At 44.5% G+C, this 18727-nt stretch overlaps 1 protein-coding gene across 1 annotated transcript in view; it reads left to right on the top strand.

Annotated features, from left to right (window-relative positions):
- Positions 1-13363, top strand: part of LOC131819497 (uncharacterized) — a 46692-nt gene extending 33329 nt beyond the window's left edge. Inside the window, exons 3-5 of the mRNA XM_059154655.1 lie at positions 5938-6124; positions 12630-12733; positions 12895-13363. Coding sequence (XP_059010638.1) covers positions 5938-6124; positions 12630-12733; positions 12895-13074 — 471 coding nt within the window. The 3' untranslated portion in view covers positions 13075-13363. The remainder of the gene's footprint in view (positions 1-5937; positions 6125-12629; positions 12734-12894) is intronic.
- The last annotated feature ends 5364 nt before the right edge of the window (positions 13364-18727 follow it).

Raw genomic sequence — 18727 nt, 5'->3', positions numbered from 1 at the left:
ACGTAACTGACACATACAGAACATGACAGCCAATAAATGCCGAATACGCATTTTCCCCAAACACACACCCATCACATGGCTCCTGCAACACCCTGTGTGCTCGGTCAAAGGCTCCATACATTGTAAAGACTGAAATGTTAACAAATATGTCTTCCAACCACCATGGAGATAAGGAAAAGCCAGAAACAATAATGTATCCAGGAAACCATATTTGAAAACTAAGCAACACATTTCTAATTAATCCGTGTGTCAATGAAGGAGTTACGGAGGAAATTATAAAAACGTTTTAATTGGATAATAATGAAAACAGAACATATCAAAAGTTGTGGGAGGCAGCCAGATAATGCTAGTTGGAGACTTACTGTTTTTAATGCTTACATTGTTATTATTTTCAAGATTTTACTTATTTGTTTGTGTGTTTATTTATTTATTTTAGAGAGAGAAAGGGTTCCCAAGTGGGGAGAGAAGCAGAAGGAGAGGGAGAGAGAATCTGGAGCAGATTCTACACGGAGTACGGAGCCCAACGCAGGGCCCGATCCCACAACCAGGAGATTACAACCTAAGCCAAAACCAAAGCTCAGGTTTAATCAACTGAGCCACCCAGGTGTCCCTAATGCTTATATATATATATATATATTTTTTAAAGACTTATTTATTTATTTGACAGAGAGAGATCACAAGTAGGTAGAGAGGCAGGCAGAGAGAGGAGTGAAGCAGGCTCCTGCTGAGCAGAGAGCCCAATGTGGGGCTCGATCCCAGGACCCTGAGCTCATGACCTGAGCCGAAGGCAGAGGCTTAACCCACTGAGCCACCCAGGCACCTCTAATGCTTATATTACTAAGAAAGGGGGAAAATGGGACCTATTTCCCCCCCTCCCTCTGCTCCTCTCCCTGTTTGTGCTCTTTCTCTCTCTCTCTCTCTCTTACTCACACTTTCTCTTAAATAAAATATTTTTTTTAAAAAGGTGAAAGACAACACACAGAAAAGGATAAAATATTTGTAATGTGTACCTCGGATAAGGGACTTGTATCTCAACTACTTAGAGAACTTTTACAACTCAATAATAAAAAGACAAATAACCCCGTTTTAATCGTCAAAGGATCTGAATTTCTCCAAATCTCCAGAGAAGGTATGCGAATGACCAGTAGGCATGGGAAACGATGCTCCACATCATTCAAATCAGTTCAAAACCACAGAGATAGTATTTTAGTCCTTGACACTCGCTCTAATGGCCGCAATTAAAAAGACGTGAAAGGGGCACCCGGGGGGCTCAGTGGGTTAAAATATACAGCCTGCAATTCTGCCCCATGCAAAAGTTTGTATATGCATGTTCATTGCAACAGTATTCACGATGGCCAAAAAGTAGAAACAACCCAGCTATCCAACTGATGAATGGGAAAATAAAATGTAGCATATCCCTACGATGGAATATTACTTGGCAAAAAGAAATGATGTTCTCGTTCAGGTTAGGCAGATGAATCTTGGTAACATTATGCTCCGTAAAAGGAACCCGTCGCAAAGGATCACATATTGTATGATTTTATTTATTTTTTTTTTTTAAAGATTTTATTTATTTATTTGTAAGAGAGAGAGAGAGTGAGAGCGAGCACAGGCAGACAGAGTGGAAGGCAGAGTCAGAGGGAGAAGCAGGCTCCCTGCGGAGCAAGTAGCCCGATGTGGGACTCGATCCCAGGACGCTGGGATCATGACCTGAGCCGAAGGCAGCTGCTCAACCAACTGAGCCACCCAGGCGTCCCTGTATGATTTTATTTAAATGAAATATCATAAACAGACAAATCTATAGAGACAGAAAGTATATTAGTGGTTGCCTCGGTTTGGGGGTAGGGGATGAGGAAGGGCGTGGGAAGAAGAGTGACAGCTAATGAGTACAGGTTTTGGGGGGGAAAGCAATGAAAACATTCTAAAATTGATCATAGTGTTGGTCACACAACGTTGGTAATACACTAAAAACCACTGGATCGTGCCTTTCAGATAGTTGAATTCTATGATATGAAAATAGATCTCAGTAAAGCGGCTACGAAAAAAGTGAGCATTTTGATGAGAAAATTCAGCAAGTTACATGAAATGAACACATTTCTGGAACAATAAAACTTGCTGAAGATGTGCTAGAAAATTTGATGCTCTTTGTATCTATTAAATAGATTGCTTTCATTGTCAAAAACCTTTCCATGTCTTTTCAATAAATGGTGTTGGGAATACTGGACAGTTTCTTGCGAAAGAATGAAACTTGATCATGTAATCGCCCCATATGTAAAAATAAACTCCTATGGACTGAAGATCCAAATGTAAGCCATGAAACCATAGAAATCCTAGAAGAAAACATGAGCAGTGATGTCTTGGACATTGGTCTTAGCAATATCTTTTTGGATCTGTCTCATCAGGCGAGGACAACAAAAACAAAAATTTAAAAATTGGGAGTACCTCGAACTAAAACGCTTTTGCACAGTGAGGAAAACCTCAACAAAACAAGAAGGCAGGACGCCTGGGTGGCTCAGTGGGTTAAGCCACTGTCTTCGGCTCAGGTCATGATCCCAGGGTCCTGGGATCGAGCCCCAGACCAGGCTCTCTGCTCAGCAGGGAGCCTGCTTCCTCCTCTCTCTCTGCCTGCCTCTCTGCCTGCTTGTCATCTCTCTCTGTCAAATAAATAAATAAAATCTTAAAAAAAAAAAAAAGGGCAACCTATTACATAGAAGATACTTGCAAATGATAGAGTCTATAAGGGGTGAATATCCAAATATATAAAAAAAAAACTTCTGCAACTCAACCCCCCCTCAAAAAATAATAATCCAATTTTATTAAATTTAAAATTTTTTAAAAAATATTTTATTTAGGGGCGCCTGGGTGGCTCAGTGGATTAAGCCACTGCCTTCGGCTCAGGTCATGATCTCAGTGTCCTGGGATCGAGCCCCGCATCGGGCTCTTTGCTCAGCGGGAGCCTGCTTCTCTCTCTCTCTGCCTGACTCTCTGCCTACTTGTGATTTCTCTCTCTCTGTCAAATAAATAATAAATAAAATCTTTAAAAAAAAAAATATTTTATTTATTTATTTGACAGAGATCACAAGTAGGCAGAGAAGCAGGCAGAGAGAGAGGGGGAAGCAGGCTCCCTGCTGAGCAGAGAGCCCAATGTGGGGCTCGATCTCAGGACCCTGGGACCATGACTTGAGCCAAACGCAGAGGCTCTAACCCACTGAGCCACCCAGGCACCCCCTAAAAATCCAATTTTTAAAATGTGCAGAGGACATGAATAGACTTCTTTCTAAAGAAGACATGAAAATATGGTCAACATCATTGATCATCAGGAAATGCAAAACAAAACCTCACACCAGTCAGAATGGCTAATATCAAAAATAAAAGAAATAACAAATGTGGGCAAGGATGTGGAGAAAAAGAAACGCTTGTGCACTATTAATGAGAATGTAAATTGATGCACCCACTATAAAAAATAGTACGGGGCCCCTGGGTGGCTCAGTCCGTTGATTTTACAACTCTTGGTTTCAGCTCAGGTCATGATCTCAAGGGTGGGAGATTGAGCCCCTCACGGGGCTCTGTGCTCAGCAGGGAGTCTGGTCAGGGTTCTCTCTCTCTCCCCGCCTCTCCCTCAGCCCGTTCTCCCACTCATGCTCTCTCTCTCTCTCTCAAGTAAATAAATAAATCTTTTTCTAAAAATAGCATAGAGGTTCCTTAAAAAGTAAAAATAGAAATACCATATGAGCCAATAGTTCCACTTCTTGTATTTACCCAAGGAAAATAAAAACACTAATTCAAAAAGATAGACGCACTCCTAGGTTCATCGCAGTGTTATTGACAATAGCCAAGACATGGAAGCAGCCCGAGTGTCCATGAGTAGATGAATGGATAAAGAAGATGAGATGGAGGGGCGCCTGGGTGGCTCAGTGGGTTAAAGCCTCTGCCCTCGGCTCAGGTCGTGATCCCGGGGTCCTGGGATCGAGCCCCACATCGGGCTCTCTGCTCAGCGGGGAGCCTGCTTCCTCCTCTCTCTTTCTGCCTGCCTCTCTGCCTACTTGTAATCTCTGCCTGTCAAATAAAAATAAATAAAATCTAAAAATAATAATAATAATAATAATAATTTTAAAAAAGAAGATGATATGTAGACACAATGGAATGTTACTCAGCCGCAAAGAAAGAAAAGAAATCTTGCCGTTACAGCAGCATGGACAGACCGGAGGGTATTACGCTAAGGGAAGTAAGTCAGACAGAAAAGACAAACACTGTATGATTTCATGTATATGTGGAATCTGAAACAAAATGAGTAAACAACCAAAAACCAGACCCATAAGTACAGAGAACAAACTGGCGATTGCCAGAGGGGAGGGTGTTGGGAGATGGATAAAATAAGGAAGGAGATTAAGTGGTACAGCCTTCCCAGTATAAAATAAGTCATAGGGTGGGGGTAGGGGGGCTTCTGGGTGGCTCAGTGGGTTAAAACCTCTGCCTTCGGCTCAGGTCATGATCTCAGGGTCCTGGGATTGAGCCCCGCATCGGGCTCTCTGCTCAGCGGGGAGCCTGCTTCCCCCTCTCACTCTGCCTGCCTCTCTGCCTACTTGTGATCTCTGTCAAAATAAATAAAATCTTAAAAAAAAAAAAAGTCATGGGGATGTGGAGTGCAGCAGAGGAAATATAGCCAATAATATTGTATTAATTTTGGATGGTGACAGATGGTAACCACACTTACCATGCTGAATATGTCACAATATATATATGTATAAGTGGGGGCGCCTGGGTGGCTCAGTGGGTTAAAGCCTCTGCTTTCAGCTCAGGTCATGGTCTCAGGGTCCTGGGATTGAGCCCCGCATCGGGCTCTCTGCTCAGCGGGGAGCCTGTTTCCCCCTCTCTCTCTGTCTGCCTCTCTGCCTACTTGTGAACTCTCTCTCTCTGTCAAATAAATAAATAAAATCTGTAATATATATATATATATATATATATGCCTGAAACTAATATAATATTGGCTTAGGTCATGATCTCAGGGTCGTGAGTTCGAGCCCTGAGGAAGCCTGCTTGAGATTCTCTCTCTCCCTCTGCCCCCCACCCCCGCTCTCTCTCATTAAAAAAAAAAAAAGTTTTATAATAAAATGTTGATGACAATGCAATGTTAGGAAGACATAAAGACGAGAAAAAATAAAAAATAAAATAAAAACAAAGAGGAGGGAATTCATTGCCAACAGGCCCACACAAGAAATTCCGAAGTTCTTCAGGCTGAGTAAAGATGATAACAGATGTGAAAAACCTCTTTACTGAAACTAATTACAGTCAGATTTTATAAAGTGTGGTAATAGGTGGTGAAGGTCAAGCTGTCCTAGTCAGAAAATCTGAATGCTAGACCAATTTTGGGTTTTAAATAGACTGTATCTTTTAGAGCCGTTTTAGGATCAGAGCAAGAATGGAAGGATAGAGATCGCCCCTGTAGTCTCTGCCCTCACACATGCAGAGCCTCCCCCATTACCAACACCCCCCAACAAAAGGGTATGTGTGTTGGGGCGCCCGGGTGGCTCAGTGGGTTAAAGCCTCTGCCTTCGGCTCAGGTCATGATCCCAGGGTCTTGGGATCAAGCTCCGCATCAGGCTCTCTGCTCATCAGGGAGCCTGCTTCCTCCTCTCTCTCTGCCTGCCTCTGCCTACTTGTGATCTCTGTCTGTCAAATAAATAAAATAATAAATAAATAGATAGATAGATAGATAAATAAATAAAATAAAATAAAGTGAATCTGTAGCTAAATTAATAGAATACTAGAACTATTACATTACAAGCATCTATCACAAACAGGCATTTGCATCCCTAAAAGTGTATACCCTTAAGTTGACAAAAAAAACCTTTATTTTGGACTTCTTTAGAAGAAGTGGCTTTGTCTTTGTAGTCTTCTCATATTCTAGCCTCTGAGGTATATTTCTGTATTGAACAGAGGATCCGGTCGTTAGACAGTGGTCCCCATTCCTGGAGCAGGGCCACGTCTCCACATCTCAGCAGAGACTGGCGACATTCAGCTCCTCCCCAGTGTAACCAACACAGGAGCCAAGTCCTTGCCCACGCACCGTCTCACCTCACCAACTCGAGTTCCATGTTAATTCTGATCTTCCGTCCACAAAATGGTAAGTCCAGACCTTTCTAAATAAGGTCAAGTTATTTTCATTAAGCACCCAGATGAGATTTACTTCAAGTCTGCTCTGCCCATACTGAGACCAAGTATATTAGGCATCTGAGATTTCCCCATGTAACCTCCAGATGACGCCTCCCATGGGCTCCAAGGAGGGTTTCAAGGAGGTTTTTTTTCCCCTCCTGCCTTCTAAGCACACCTGTCTTTTATGATATGACCATGCTCTCAAGCTCTCACACCCTCGTGCCCTGGGCACACACTTCCTCTGATAGTAGGTGCCCCTACCTCTCCGACTCCTGGAGAAGCCATCAGTCTCCCGTTGACACCCCATGCCCCTTAAATTCCCCACAGCACAGCAGAGATCAGACTTCAACATGTGGTAAGAGTATGCTGAACACGAAGGGTTAGAGGGCCATAGCCATGTTGGCAAACTTGTTTCTGTGAAGGGCCAAATGATAAATATTTTGGGTGTCGCGGGTCACATGGAGTTTCGGTCACATCGTCCTCTTACTTTGTTTGAACAAACCTTTAAACGTATAAAAGCCACTCTCAATCCTGGGCTGGACAGAGTGGGCTAGGGCTGGGGCGGCCTCGCAGGCTGTCTCAGGCTGACCCTTAGCGGACCGTCCCTGTCCTGGAAGGGGCTGCAGTCAGGGTCTACCCACGGGATCCCATCAACACGGCTCTCGCCCAATTCTCAGGCTCCGCCCTTGCAGCAGGGGCAAGTCTCTGGAGAAACCGCTGGTGTTAATCAAGGGTTTTCAGACACACACCCACCGTGTTAGCAACTCCCCAAAACCTCCTCGTCCGGGGGTACTGAGCTGTGGTTACTCACTGGAAACACACAGGGAGCTTTGATGAGTATCGCTGCCTGAGAAAGTCAGAGGAGAAATAGGATATTTGCACGGTCCCTAAGTATCTCCTCCAAGATTTTATTAAGAATAAAGGTGGGGAGGGGGACACCTGCGTGGCTCTGCCTTTGGCTCAGGTCATGATCCCAGGGTCCCAGAAGTCACCACTCTAACCGAAAGATCAAGTGAATATCCCTCGTAATAAGATTTTATCAGGAAAAGAAAAACAGTCGCCCTTTCTCCTGTGAGTCTCCCATACTTTCACCCAGAACACTTTTTTTTTTTTTTTTAAAGAATTACCCATTTATTTTAGAGGGAGAGCAAGAGAGTGCACACATGCATGGGGAGGAGGGGCAAAAGGAGAGGGAGAGAGAGAATCCCAAGCAGACTCCCCACTGAGTGCAGAGCCTGATGCCACGCCTGATCCCAGGACCCTGAGATCATGACCTGAGCCAAAATCAAGAGTTGGCTCCCCACCCACTGTTTAAATAATAGGCCCAACTTAGGACTTGAACTCATGACCCTAGGATCAAGAGCCACAGGTTCCACTGACTGAGCCAGCCAGGCGCCCCAGAACACTTCCCTTTTGACGCTTCTGGTCACCAAATGTGTGGAGGTTTATCCCCACCATGAAATTCTGCCTAACACCAGCTGGGTGTCCTAAAACTTCACTCAGCACCACCTCGAGCTGATGTCAGACTTGTCCCCACTTCAGATGCCAATCGCCAAGGACCTGGTCCCCAGGTCACCCACAACTGTCCGACTTGGCTACACACGGGAGGTTCCCAAGCCCGACTCCCACCTTGGATTCAGTTAATTTGCTAGAGCAGCTTACAGATCTCAGGGAAACAGCTACGTTTACCAGTTCATGAAAGGGTAGGATAAAATCTATGATGAATAGCGATGTAACTTCCAGAACCAGACACTAGAGCCCACGTGTGGTCTGACAGGAGCACAATGGGACTCTCAACTCCTTTTGTCTGGACATTAGATCTTTATTAATGCAGCCTGGAGTCCATGAGAGTCCTTTAAAAACATAGATTATTAGCATAACCAGAGCTTTTTCCTTTCTAAACCCCCCAAGTCTTTCCTCATATGATGTTCTGCTGTGCCCTGCTCCTCCTTTCCTGGCATTGAGCATGGTTTTATACCCTGAGGTCTAGATATCATCTTCTTACGTTTGGTCCTTTGTTCCAGCCTGTCAGGTTGTTGAATGCCTCCTGTCACAGTGTCTCCACCCTTACCCCCAGATTTGGGCACACACACTTGAAAACCAGGGCTTTTCTATCTTTATTTGAGACACCAGTGAGAGCACGTGGACAGGAGGACAGAGCCCTACAGGCCATCCCTTCATGTCCTGGTTAGCATCCGTCCGGTTGTCTCTGTTGAGGACTGGGCCTGTGGTCCCAAGAGGCAAAGACTGCCGGTCATGGAAGTTATCCAAAGTGTCCAGGACTAGGATGAGGCAGAGGGAAAGTAGAAGCCAGGTCCTTAAAGAACACTGAAGGCCAGGCCAGGGAAACTTCTGATCATTACCAAATGCACAGGGCGAGGCTGGCAATGAATGGAGAAAAACAAGGGGCTGGGATACACAGGGACCCCAAAACAAAGCGGAAAACAAGAGCAGTATGGGAATAGACTAAGGCCCCCTAAACTGCTTCCAGGTCCCCAAATGTGTCAAATGCCTTCCCTCTGCCCTGATTACCTTTTCTTCCAAGGCAGCCTCGTGAATTCCTTTCCTTCCTTGGAGACACTATTTCCGCGATGCGTTCCCCATCTTTCCCAGGTAGATCTGCAAAGGATGGGAAAGGAGGGAAAGCTGTTCCTCTCCCTCAGGACAAGAGCATCCGCCCAATGGTGGAGAAGCCTGGAATGGTTCGGGAGGTGGAAGGTGCAGTCAAACACCTGGCAGGTTGGAGCCCAAGAAAAGCACACATCGTGTGAGTGCACCGCTCGGGCTTCTGACCATGAGCCACGGAGGGCCAGAACCTTGTCGTGTTCACCTTCAGAGCCGGTGCCAAAGCCAATGTTGACAGTCAGAGGTTTGTGGGTGGACTTTTGAGTGATCCGCTCACCAGCCTGAAAAGAGCACCCCTCCGCCAGGTGAGCAGCTCTGCGGGGCGGGGAATCTGAACCCAGATCTAGCTCAGCCGTGAAAACGGTGGGTGGAGTGCTAAGGTGACTTTAAACAGGGAGGTTTGGAAAGATCCATCTAATAGTTGAAAACTATTCAGTAAACATAAAACTAAACTAAAATCTTCTTAAAAGATTTTGTTTATCGGGCACCTGGGTGGCTCAGTGGGTTAAAGCCTCTGCCTTCAGCTCAGGTCATGATCCTGGGGTCCTGGGATCGAGCCCTACATCGGGCTCTCTGCTCAGTGGGGAGTCTGCTCCCGCTGCCGCCGTCACCTCCCTCTCTGCTGACTTGTGATCTCTGTCTGTCAAATAAACAAATAAAATCTTTGAAAGATTTTATTTATTTGAGAGAGAGGAAGCAGGAAGAGGGGCAGGGGGAGAGGGAGAAGCAGGCTCCCCACTGAGCAGGGAACCCAATGTGGGGCTCGATCCCAGGACCCTGGGATCATGACCTGAGCCGAGGGCAGGCGCTTAACCCACTGAGCCACCCAGGCGCCCCACCACAATCAATTTTAGGACATTTTCATCACCCCAAAAAGAAACCTCATACCTGTTAGCAGTCAGTCCCTATTCCTCCCTGCCCTCAACCTCTGATAACCACTAAACTAATGTCTGTCTCTGTGGACATGCTTATGCTAGACATTTTTTACAAATAGAATCGTGTAACAGGTAGCCTTGAGTGTCTGGCTTCTTTTACTTACCATCATTTTCTCAAGGTGCCTCTGTATCGTAGCACATATCCGTGGGCTGCTCCTTTTTATGGCTGAACAAGAGTCTGTGTCCTAATAATATTCTGCGTGAATATACCACATCGGTTTATCCATTCATGCACAGATGGCTTGTTTCTACCTTTCGGCTATTACAAATAATGCTACAGTGAACACCTGGTACACATTTTTGCGTGGACAGACACTTTCCCTCCTCTCGGGTGGATAAACACAATTTTACACGGCAGCATTGATATCTTTGCCGGGCTGCAAACACACAAACATTGGAGACAATTCTTGGATTCTTTTTGCCATTACAACTAATGGTGTGATGAATAATTCAGGAGGCAAAGCCTTGCCAGTTGTCGGCATTATTTTTTCAGTGGGGAAATCGATGTGGATGTGTTCAGAGCAGAGTTTCCAGGATGGAGATTGAATTTTGAATCCGGACAATGCAATAACTTACGTGTGTGTTTCACTTCTCGTTTTACGAAACACTTAAGGGTTAACCTCTTTCTGTGAAAGATACACAAAGGGGTTCCTGGGTGGCTCAGTCCTTAAGGGTCTGACTCAGCATGGACTTTGCTTCAGATTCTCTCTCCTCTCTCTCCCTGAGCCCCTCCCCCCTGCTCATGCTCTCTCTCCCTCCCCCACCCCAACCTCAAATAAATAAATAAATAAACAAAATGTTAAAAATATAAAGATCCATGAAAACCATGGGGATATGACTTAGGGGGTCTTAACTGTCACCTGTGAATATACCATGAACGGCCACCCTCTGAAAGGGAAGAGGTCAGTTTGATATGGTTCCAAAGAACGGGTTCTGCCCTCTGTTGGCCAAGCGTGTTGGGACTGGACATCTTCCACCCAACCCTTCCATACAGAGAGGACAGCCTTTGCACATCTTGGTGCTTGTGTTTGTGACTCAGAGGGAGACTCAGGACTCTGGATGACATAAAGATGAGTTCTCTGTGCGAAGAAGAATTCTCAAATCTTTAGCAAGAGATTGATCTAAACTTGGGCTGGTCACCTGAGTTGAGGTTTACCACTGAGCCGACCTCTATCAAGAAGGGAATATTTTGGTCCCGGGAGCCACCAAGGGATGGGTGTGTGTGTGTGTGTGTGTGTGTGTGTGTGTGTGTGTGTATGTGTGTTGAGAAATTCAGCTGCAGCTGGAAAGGGGAGCAGAGGAAGTTGGATGAAAATGTGCAGAAGAAGTTGTGGTCGGTGAACAGTCAGAACAGAAGACTTGTTTCTCTGGAAGGCCTGGAACACACTGACCCAGATGTCGTTTAGCAACGTCTCAGAAAGTGACCGTCAAGGTAGGCACGAGCTCATTGTCACTGATGACCTATCAGTCACAGAGAAATACAAACCTCTTGTCAGCACCGGGGCCCCGTTGCTGATGTAATGCTAAAGAAGATGTCTTTTAAATTAATTATATATATATATATATATATATTTAAGATTATATTTATTTATTTGACAGAGAGAGAGATCACAAGCAGGCAGAGAGGCAGGCAGAGAGAGATGGGGAATCAGGCTCCCCGCTGAGCAGAGAGCCCGATGCAGGGCTCTATCCCAGGACCCTGAGATCATGACCTGAGCTGAGGCAGAGGTTTAACACACTGAGCCACCCAGGCCCCCCTAATTATCATATATTTCCATAAGCCCCTCTAAAATCCCCCTGGGCATACCTTGCAAAAGTTCCCTACCTGGGATCGGGAGAAAGTCCTTGACTTCCAGACCCTCCCCTCCCCAACATTTACCAACACAGAGTAGTAGACCAGGAAAGGTTAACCATAATAAACTTTCTCGGGTAGGGAAAGATGGAAGGCTGCCTACCCAGGACTGGGGGAAGTGACTTGGTTCTGTCCCTGGAAGTCACTCTGTATGGCTCGCGGGTCCACTGTCTAGGAGGCTCCATCTACACCATCAAACCCAGTGGGCATATCTGAAACAGATCTGGGACCACAGGACCCCCATGAAGGCTGAGCTACGACCTCAGCTTGCTTCCTTCCTGTAAAATGTTGGGAGACCCACAGGTTATTTCAAGTATCGAAACAGTCACTGTTTCTCTTAGTTTAGATTAATGGTTCTTTCCATGCTATAGCTTCCTAAAAAATGTAGTTGGCTTTATGACTTTTTTTCAAGGGCACCCAACAGACCCTCATGCTACCCCAAATTCTGTTTTCCCGTGGCCTTACCCAAAGCCAAAACCTTATTAGCTAAATGATCTTCCTACCAAGTCATCTCAGAGGATAATTTTAACGAAGGCTTGGCCATTGCACGATGTGGACTGGGACTTTCTCAACCTTGAATGACAGCCCTCTTGGACCCATACCTCTCTTTTTAAACTTTTGTACTTACTTCCAGGTACCAGAATTTTCGTATAGGTCAGTGTTCACTATGATGGTACAACTACCACCCCCCCACCCCCCCAAAATCTCAGCAGCCTACAGAAAAAAAAAAAAAAAAAAAGGAAGGTTGTTTATTTGCTCATTTTACCTGTTCCCTTAGGACTCTCCGGACTTGCGGGGGGGAGGGGAGGGCTGAGTCTGTTGCCAGGGCAACCTGGTGTCTTTGCCCCAGGTTTGTGTGTTTTTTTTTTCAGATTGCCCCCCCAGGCCCCCCTTTCCTCAGTCTAGTTGCCAAAAAAATGCACACTAGGCCCTCGTTCTGCTTCCTTTCCTCTCCTTATTTTGCTTTTTTCGTCCAAGGTCTGGCTCTCTCACTGCGAGATCAGGTGGATGTCGATCATTCCCCTCCCCCCGCAGCTTACTCACCGCCCCGATTCCTCCCGCAGGTCTTGATGCCTCAGCCATCCACGCGTGCTGGAGGTCTCTCCGATTTCCCCTTGAGATCCCTCCGTGCTTCCCAAGCCAGGAGATCCTACTTCACTTCCGGCCGGTGAGCAGCGGCAGGTGGATTTGGAGCCCAACCTGGTTTTGGATGGTTGATCTGGCACCAGAGGGGCGGGAGGAGAAGGGGAGGGGTCGGTCTTAACAGCTACAATGTACTGATGGCTTGTTTTGCCAGGTGTCAACCTACATTGCTTCTCCTGTTTTCAGGGAAGCTTTATTGTGGCCATTTCACAGCTGGAAAGGATGAAAAGCCAGGTCCCCAGACAGCGAGAAGCCAAACCAGGATTCAGCCCCACACGGATCTGCGTCCTTCCAGGAAAAAGCCAGAGGCACCACCACCAGGTGGTGACCTGGGAAGCCTCTAGTGATAACAGAGGCCAAGGTTAGGGTAACGCAGCGGGAATTGCTGGGGCCAGGATGCTGGGAAGGGGCAGGTCTGAGTCCTAGGGAATGCAGGGTCTGGGTGGGCTGGCCATCCTGGGGAGGGACACACAGCGATAAGAACTCATTGCAGTAAATTATTTTTATAGAGTATCTTATAAAACTTCCACAAATAGGATCTCGTTTGTTCCTCTTCACAGATTTGGAAAGTCAGTCTCAGCATCCCCTTGAATGCAGACGCTCTGATTCAAAAGCTGATGCATCCCCACCCCTCCCCCACCCCCACCCCCGCCCCCCATGGCCCCATCACACACTCTAGGGAACAAGTTCCACCTGGGACGTGTGTGCCCTCTATGTGCTCCAGGGCCTTGGTGAGAAGGTCACACCTGCAAACCTCAGTGACCCAGTGAAAGGTTATTGCTTGGACGGGTTTACACACCAGCGTAGAAATTCTGGGAAGGAGGTACCAGACATTGAGTCAGAATGGGCCGAAGAGAGAGTGGATAGCTGGTCAGGTCAGACTGAGGGTTTGTTTCTCTGGAAGCTTCGGGGCACACTAACCTGGCTTGACAGTACCTCGGGGAGTGTCTCTCTGGGTCACTGTGCTCTCTCTAGAGCAGGAAGCTTGTCAGTCCTTGAGAAATGGCAACCTCTTGCCAGTATTAGACTATGGGTATGAGAGAACAATTGCCCTAAAAGTGTTCATGCTTGTCGCCAAAAAGTAATTTCGATTTAATCATGTAGTTTAAATGTTTTTTTTGTTTTGTTTTGACATTGGGTTTTTGGGTTTTTTTTTTTTTAAGATTTTATTTATTTATTTATTTGACAGAGAGAGAGATCACAAGAAGGCAGAGAGGCAGGCAGAGAACGGGGGGAAAGCAGGATCCCGACTCAGAGAGCCCGATGCGGGGCTCGATCCCAGGACCCTGAGATCATGACCTGAGCCGAAGGCAGCAGCTTAATCCACTGAGCCACCCAGGCACCCCCCACCCCTTTTTTTAAGATTGTTTTTATTTGGCTTTGGTTTTGTTTTGTTGAGTAGCCCAGTCGGGGGCTTGAATTCCCAACTCTTGAGATTAAGTCCTGAGCTGAGATCAAGAGTTCGATGCTTAACCTGACTGAGCCACCCAGGCACCCTTAATTATTTATTTATATTTATTTATTTATTTATTTATTTATTTATTTATATTATCATTTATTTATATTTAAAGATTTTATTTATTTATTTGAGAGAAAGCGGAGAGCATGAGAGCACATGTGGGGGGAGGGGCAGAGAGAGAGAAGCAGACTCCCCACTGAGCAGGGAGCCCCACGGTGGGGATGGCGGGGCTCGATTCCAGCATTCTGGGATCATAACCTGAGCAGAAGGCAGCTGCTTAGCAGACTGACCCTCCAGCCCCACACCACCATCATTTTCTTTAATACATGACTATTAACCATAGGGCAACATACCAGACTCTCTGAGGAGGTACACATTTGATTCAAATATAGTCTCCATGGTCAAGAAACCTGAAGTTTTCTCATATTTGAAATTTATTTTAAAATCTACATATAAGAAAATTCATTCTTCTTGGCATACAGGTCTATCAGGTTTTTCTTTTTTTTCTTTTTCTCATTGTTTCATACTCTCTCTTTTTTTAATTAATTATTTTTATTAACATATAATGTATTATTAGCCCCAGGGATGAGGTCTATGAATCATCAGGTTTACACACTTCACAGCACTCACCATAGCACATACCCTCCCCAGTGTCCATAACCCAAATACCCTCTCCATACACCCCTGCCACCCAACAACCCTCAGTTTGTTTTGCGAGATTAAGAGTCTCTTATGGTTTGTCTCCCTCCCAATCCCATCTTGTTTAATTTTTTCCTTCCCTACCCCCCACAATCCCCCACACTGCCTCTCAAATTCCTCCTATCAGAGAGATCATATGATAATTGTCTTTCTCTGATTGACTTATTTTGCTCAGCATAATACCCTCTAGTTCTATCCACGTCGTTGCAAATGGCAACATTTCATTTCTTTTGATGGCTGCATAGTATTCCATTGTATATATACACCACATCTTCTTTGCCCATTCATCTGTTGATGGACATCTAGGTTCTTTCCATAGTTTGGCTATTGTGGACATTGCTGCTATAAACATTCGGGTGCACCTGTCCCTTCGAATCACTACATTTTTATCTTCAGGGTAAATACCCAGTAGTGCGATTGCTGGGTGATAGGGTAGCTCTATTATCAACTTTTTGAGGAACCTCCATGCTGTTTTCCACAGTGGCTGCACCACCTTGCCTTCCCACCAACAGAGTAGGAGGGTTCCCCTTTCTCCGCATCCTCGCCAGCATCTGTCATTTCCTGAATTGTTAATTTTAGTCATTCTGACTGGTGTGAGGTGGTATCTCACTGTGGTTTTGATGTGTATTTCCCTGATGTCGAGTGATGTGGAGCACTTTTTCACGTGTCTGTTGGTCATCTGGATGTCTTCTTTGCAGAAATGTCTGTTCATGTCCTCTGCCCATTTCTTGATTGGATTATATGTTCTTTGGGTACTGAGTTTGATAAGTTATTTATAGATTTTGTATACTAGCCCTTTATCTGATACGTCATTTGCCAATATCTTCTCTCATTCTGTTAGTTGTCCTTTGGTTTTGTTGATTGTTTCCTTTGCTGTGCAAAAGCTTTTGATCTTGATGAAGTCCTAATAGTTCATTTGTGCCCTTGCTTCCCTTGCCTTTGGCAATGTTTCCAGGAAGAAGTTGCTGCGGCTGAGGTCGAAGAGGTTGCTGCCTGTGTTCTCCTCAAGGATTTTGATGGATTCCTGTCTCACATCGAGGTCTTTCATCCATTTTGAGTCTATTTTTGTGTATGGTGTAAGGAAACAGTCCAGTTTCATTCTTCTGCATGTGGCTGTCCAATTTTCCCAACACCAGTTGTTGAAGAGACTGTCTTTTATTTTCCATCAGACATTCTTTCCTGCTTTGTCAAAGATTAGTTGACCATAGAGTTGAGGGTTCATTTCTGGGCCCTCTGTTCTGTTCCACTGATCTATGTGTCTATTTTTGTGCCAGTACCATACTGTCTTGATGAGTACAGCTTTGTAATATAGCTTGAAGTCTGGAATTGTGATGCCACCAACTTCGGCTTTCTTTTTCAACATTCCTCTGGCTATTCCGGGTCTTTTCTGCTTCCATATAAATTTTAAGATTATTTGTTCCATTTCTTTGAAAAAAATTGATGGTATTTTGATAGGGATTGCATTGAATGTGTAGATTGCTTTAGGTAGCATAGACATTTTCACAATATTTGTTCTTCCAATCCATGAGCATAGAACATTTTTCCATTTCTTTGTGTCTTCATCAATTTCTTTCATGAGTACTTTATAGTTTTCTGAGTACAGGGTCTTTGCCTCTTTGGTTAGGTTTATTCCTAGGTATCTTATGGTTTTAGGTGCAACTGTAAATGGGATTGGCTTTTATTAATTTCTCTTTCTTCTTGCTTGGTGTATAGAAATGTAACTGATTTCTGTGCATTGATTTTATATCCTGACACTTTACTGAATTCCTGTATGAGTTCTAGCAGTTTTGGAGTGGAGTCTTTTGGGTTTTCCATATAAAGTATCATATCATCTACAAAGAATAAGAGTTTTACTTCTTCTTTGCCAATTTGAATGCCTTTTATTTCTTGTTGTTGTCTGATTGCTGAGGCTAGGACTTCTAGTACTATGTTGAATAGCAGTGGTGATAGTGGACAGCTCTGCCGCATTCCTGACATTAGGGGAAAATTCTCAGTTTATCCCCATTGAGAATGATATTCGCTGTGGTTTTTCATAGATGGTTTTTTTTTTAAGATTTTTTTATTATTTATTTATTTGACAGAGAGAAATCACAAGTAGGCAGAGAGGTAGGCAGAGAGAGAGAGAGAGAGGAGGAAGCAGGCTCCCTGCTGAGCAGAGAGCTCGATGCGGGACTCGATCCCAGGGTTCTGAGATCCTGACCTGAGCCAAAGGCAGCGGCTTAACCCACTGAACCACCCAGGCACCCTCATAGATGGTTTTAATGATATGGATGTATGTACCTTCTATGGCTACACTTTGAAGAGTTTTGAACAAGAAAGGATGCTGTGCTTTTTCAAATGCTTTTTCAGCATCTATTGAGAGTATCACATGGTTCTTGTTCTTTCCTTTATTAATGTATTGTATCACATTGATTGATCTGCGGATATTGAACCAACCTTGCAGCCCAGGAATAAATCCCACTTGATTGTAGTGAATAATCTTTTTAATGTATTGTTGGATCCTGTTGGCTAGTATTTTAATGAGAATTTTCACATTTATGTTCACCAAGGATACTGGTCTATAATTCTCCTTTTTGATGGGGTCTTTGTATGGTTTTGGGATTAAGGTAATGCTGGCCTCATAAATTGAGTTTGGAAGTTTTCCTTCCATTTCTATTTTTTGCAACAGTTTCAGGAGAATAGGTATTAATCCTTCTTTAAATGTTTGGTAGAATTCCCCTGCGAAGCCATCTGGCCCTGGGATTTTGTTTGTTGGGAGATTTTTTTTTTTTTAAGATTTTATCTATTTATTTGACAGACAGAGATCACAAGTAGGCAGAGAGGCAGGCAGAGAGAGAGGAAGAAGCAGGCTCCCCACTGAGCAGAGAGCCTGATGTGGGACTCGATCGCAGGACTCTGGGATCATGACCTGAGCCGAAAGCAGAGGCTTAACCACTGAGCCACCCAGGCGCCCCGTTAGGAGATTTTTGATCACTGCTTCAATCTCCTTACTGGTTATGGGTCTGTTCAGGTTTTATATTTCTTCTTGGTTTAGTTTTGGTAGTTTATACATCTCAAAGAATGCATCCATTTCTTCCAGATTGTCAAATTTGCTGATGTATAGTTGTTCATAATATGTTCTTATAATTGTATTTCTTTGGTGTTGGTTGTGATCTCTTTCATTCTTCTCTTTCATTCATGATTTTATTAATTTGAGTCCTTTCTTCTTTTATTTCTGATAAGTCTGGCCAGGGGTTTATCAATCTTATTAATGCTTTCAAAGAAACAGTTCCCAGTTTCATTGATTTGTTCTACTGTCATTTTTGTTTCAATTTTATTGATTTCTGCTCTGATCTTTATTATTTCTCTTCTCCTGCTGGATTTAGGCTTTCTTTGATGTTCTTCCCCTAGCTCCTTTAGGTGTAGGAATAGGTTGTGTACTTGAGACCTTTCTTGTTTCTTGAGAAAGGCTTGTATCGCTATATACTTTCCTCTCAGGACTGCATTTGCTGTGTCCCACAGATTTTGAACAGTTGTGTTTTCATTTCCATTTGGTTCCATGAATTTTTTTCAATTCTTCTTTAATTTCCTGGTTGACCCATTCATTCTTTTTTTTTAAATATTTTATTTATTTATTTGAAAGACAGAGACCACAAGTAGGCAAAGAGGCAGGCAGAGAGAGAGAGAGGAATGGAAGCAGGCTCCCCACTGAACAGAGAGCCCGATGTGGGACTTGATCCCAGGACCCTGAGATCATGACCCAAGCTGAAGGCAGAGGCCCAACCCACTGAGCCATCCAGGTGCCCCAGACCCATTCATTCTTTAGTAGGATGCTCTTTAGCCTCCATGTATTTGAGTTCTTTCCAATTTTCCTCTTGTGAC

This window comes from Mustela lutreola, chromosome 17 (assembly GCF_030435805.1).
Source record: "Mustela lutreola isolate mMusLut2 chromosome 17, mMusLut2.pri, whole genome shotgun sequence".
NCBI classification, from domain to species: domain Eukaryota; kingdom Metazoa; phylum Chordata; class Mammalia; order Carnivora; family Mustelidae; genus Mustela; species Mustela lutreola.
Note: the sequence above shows the minus strand (reverse complement) of the source record. Positions and strands in the feature narration are given on the sequence as shown.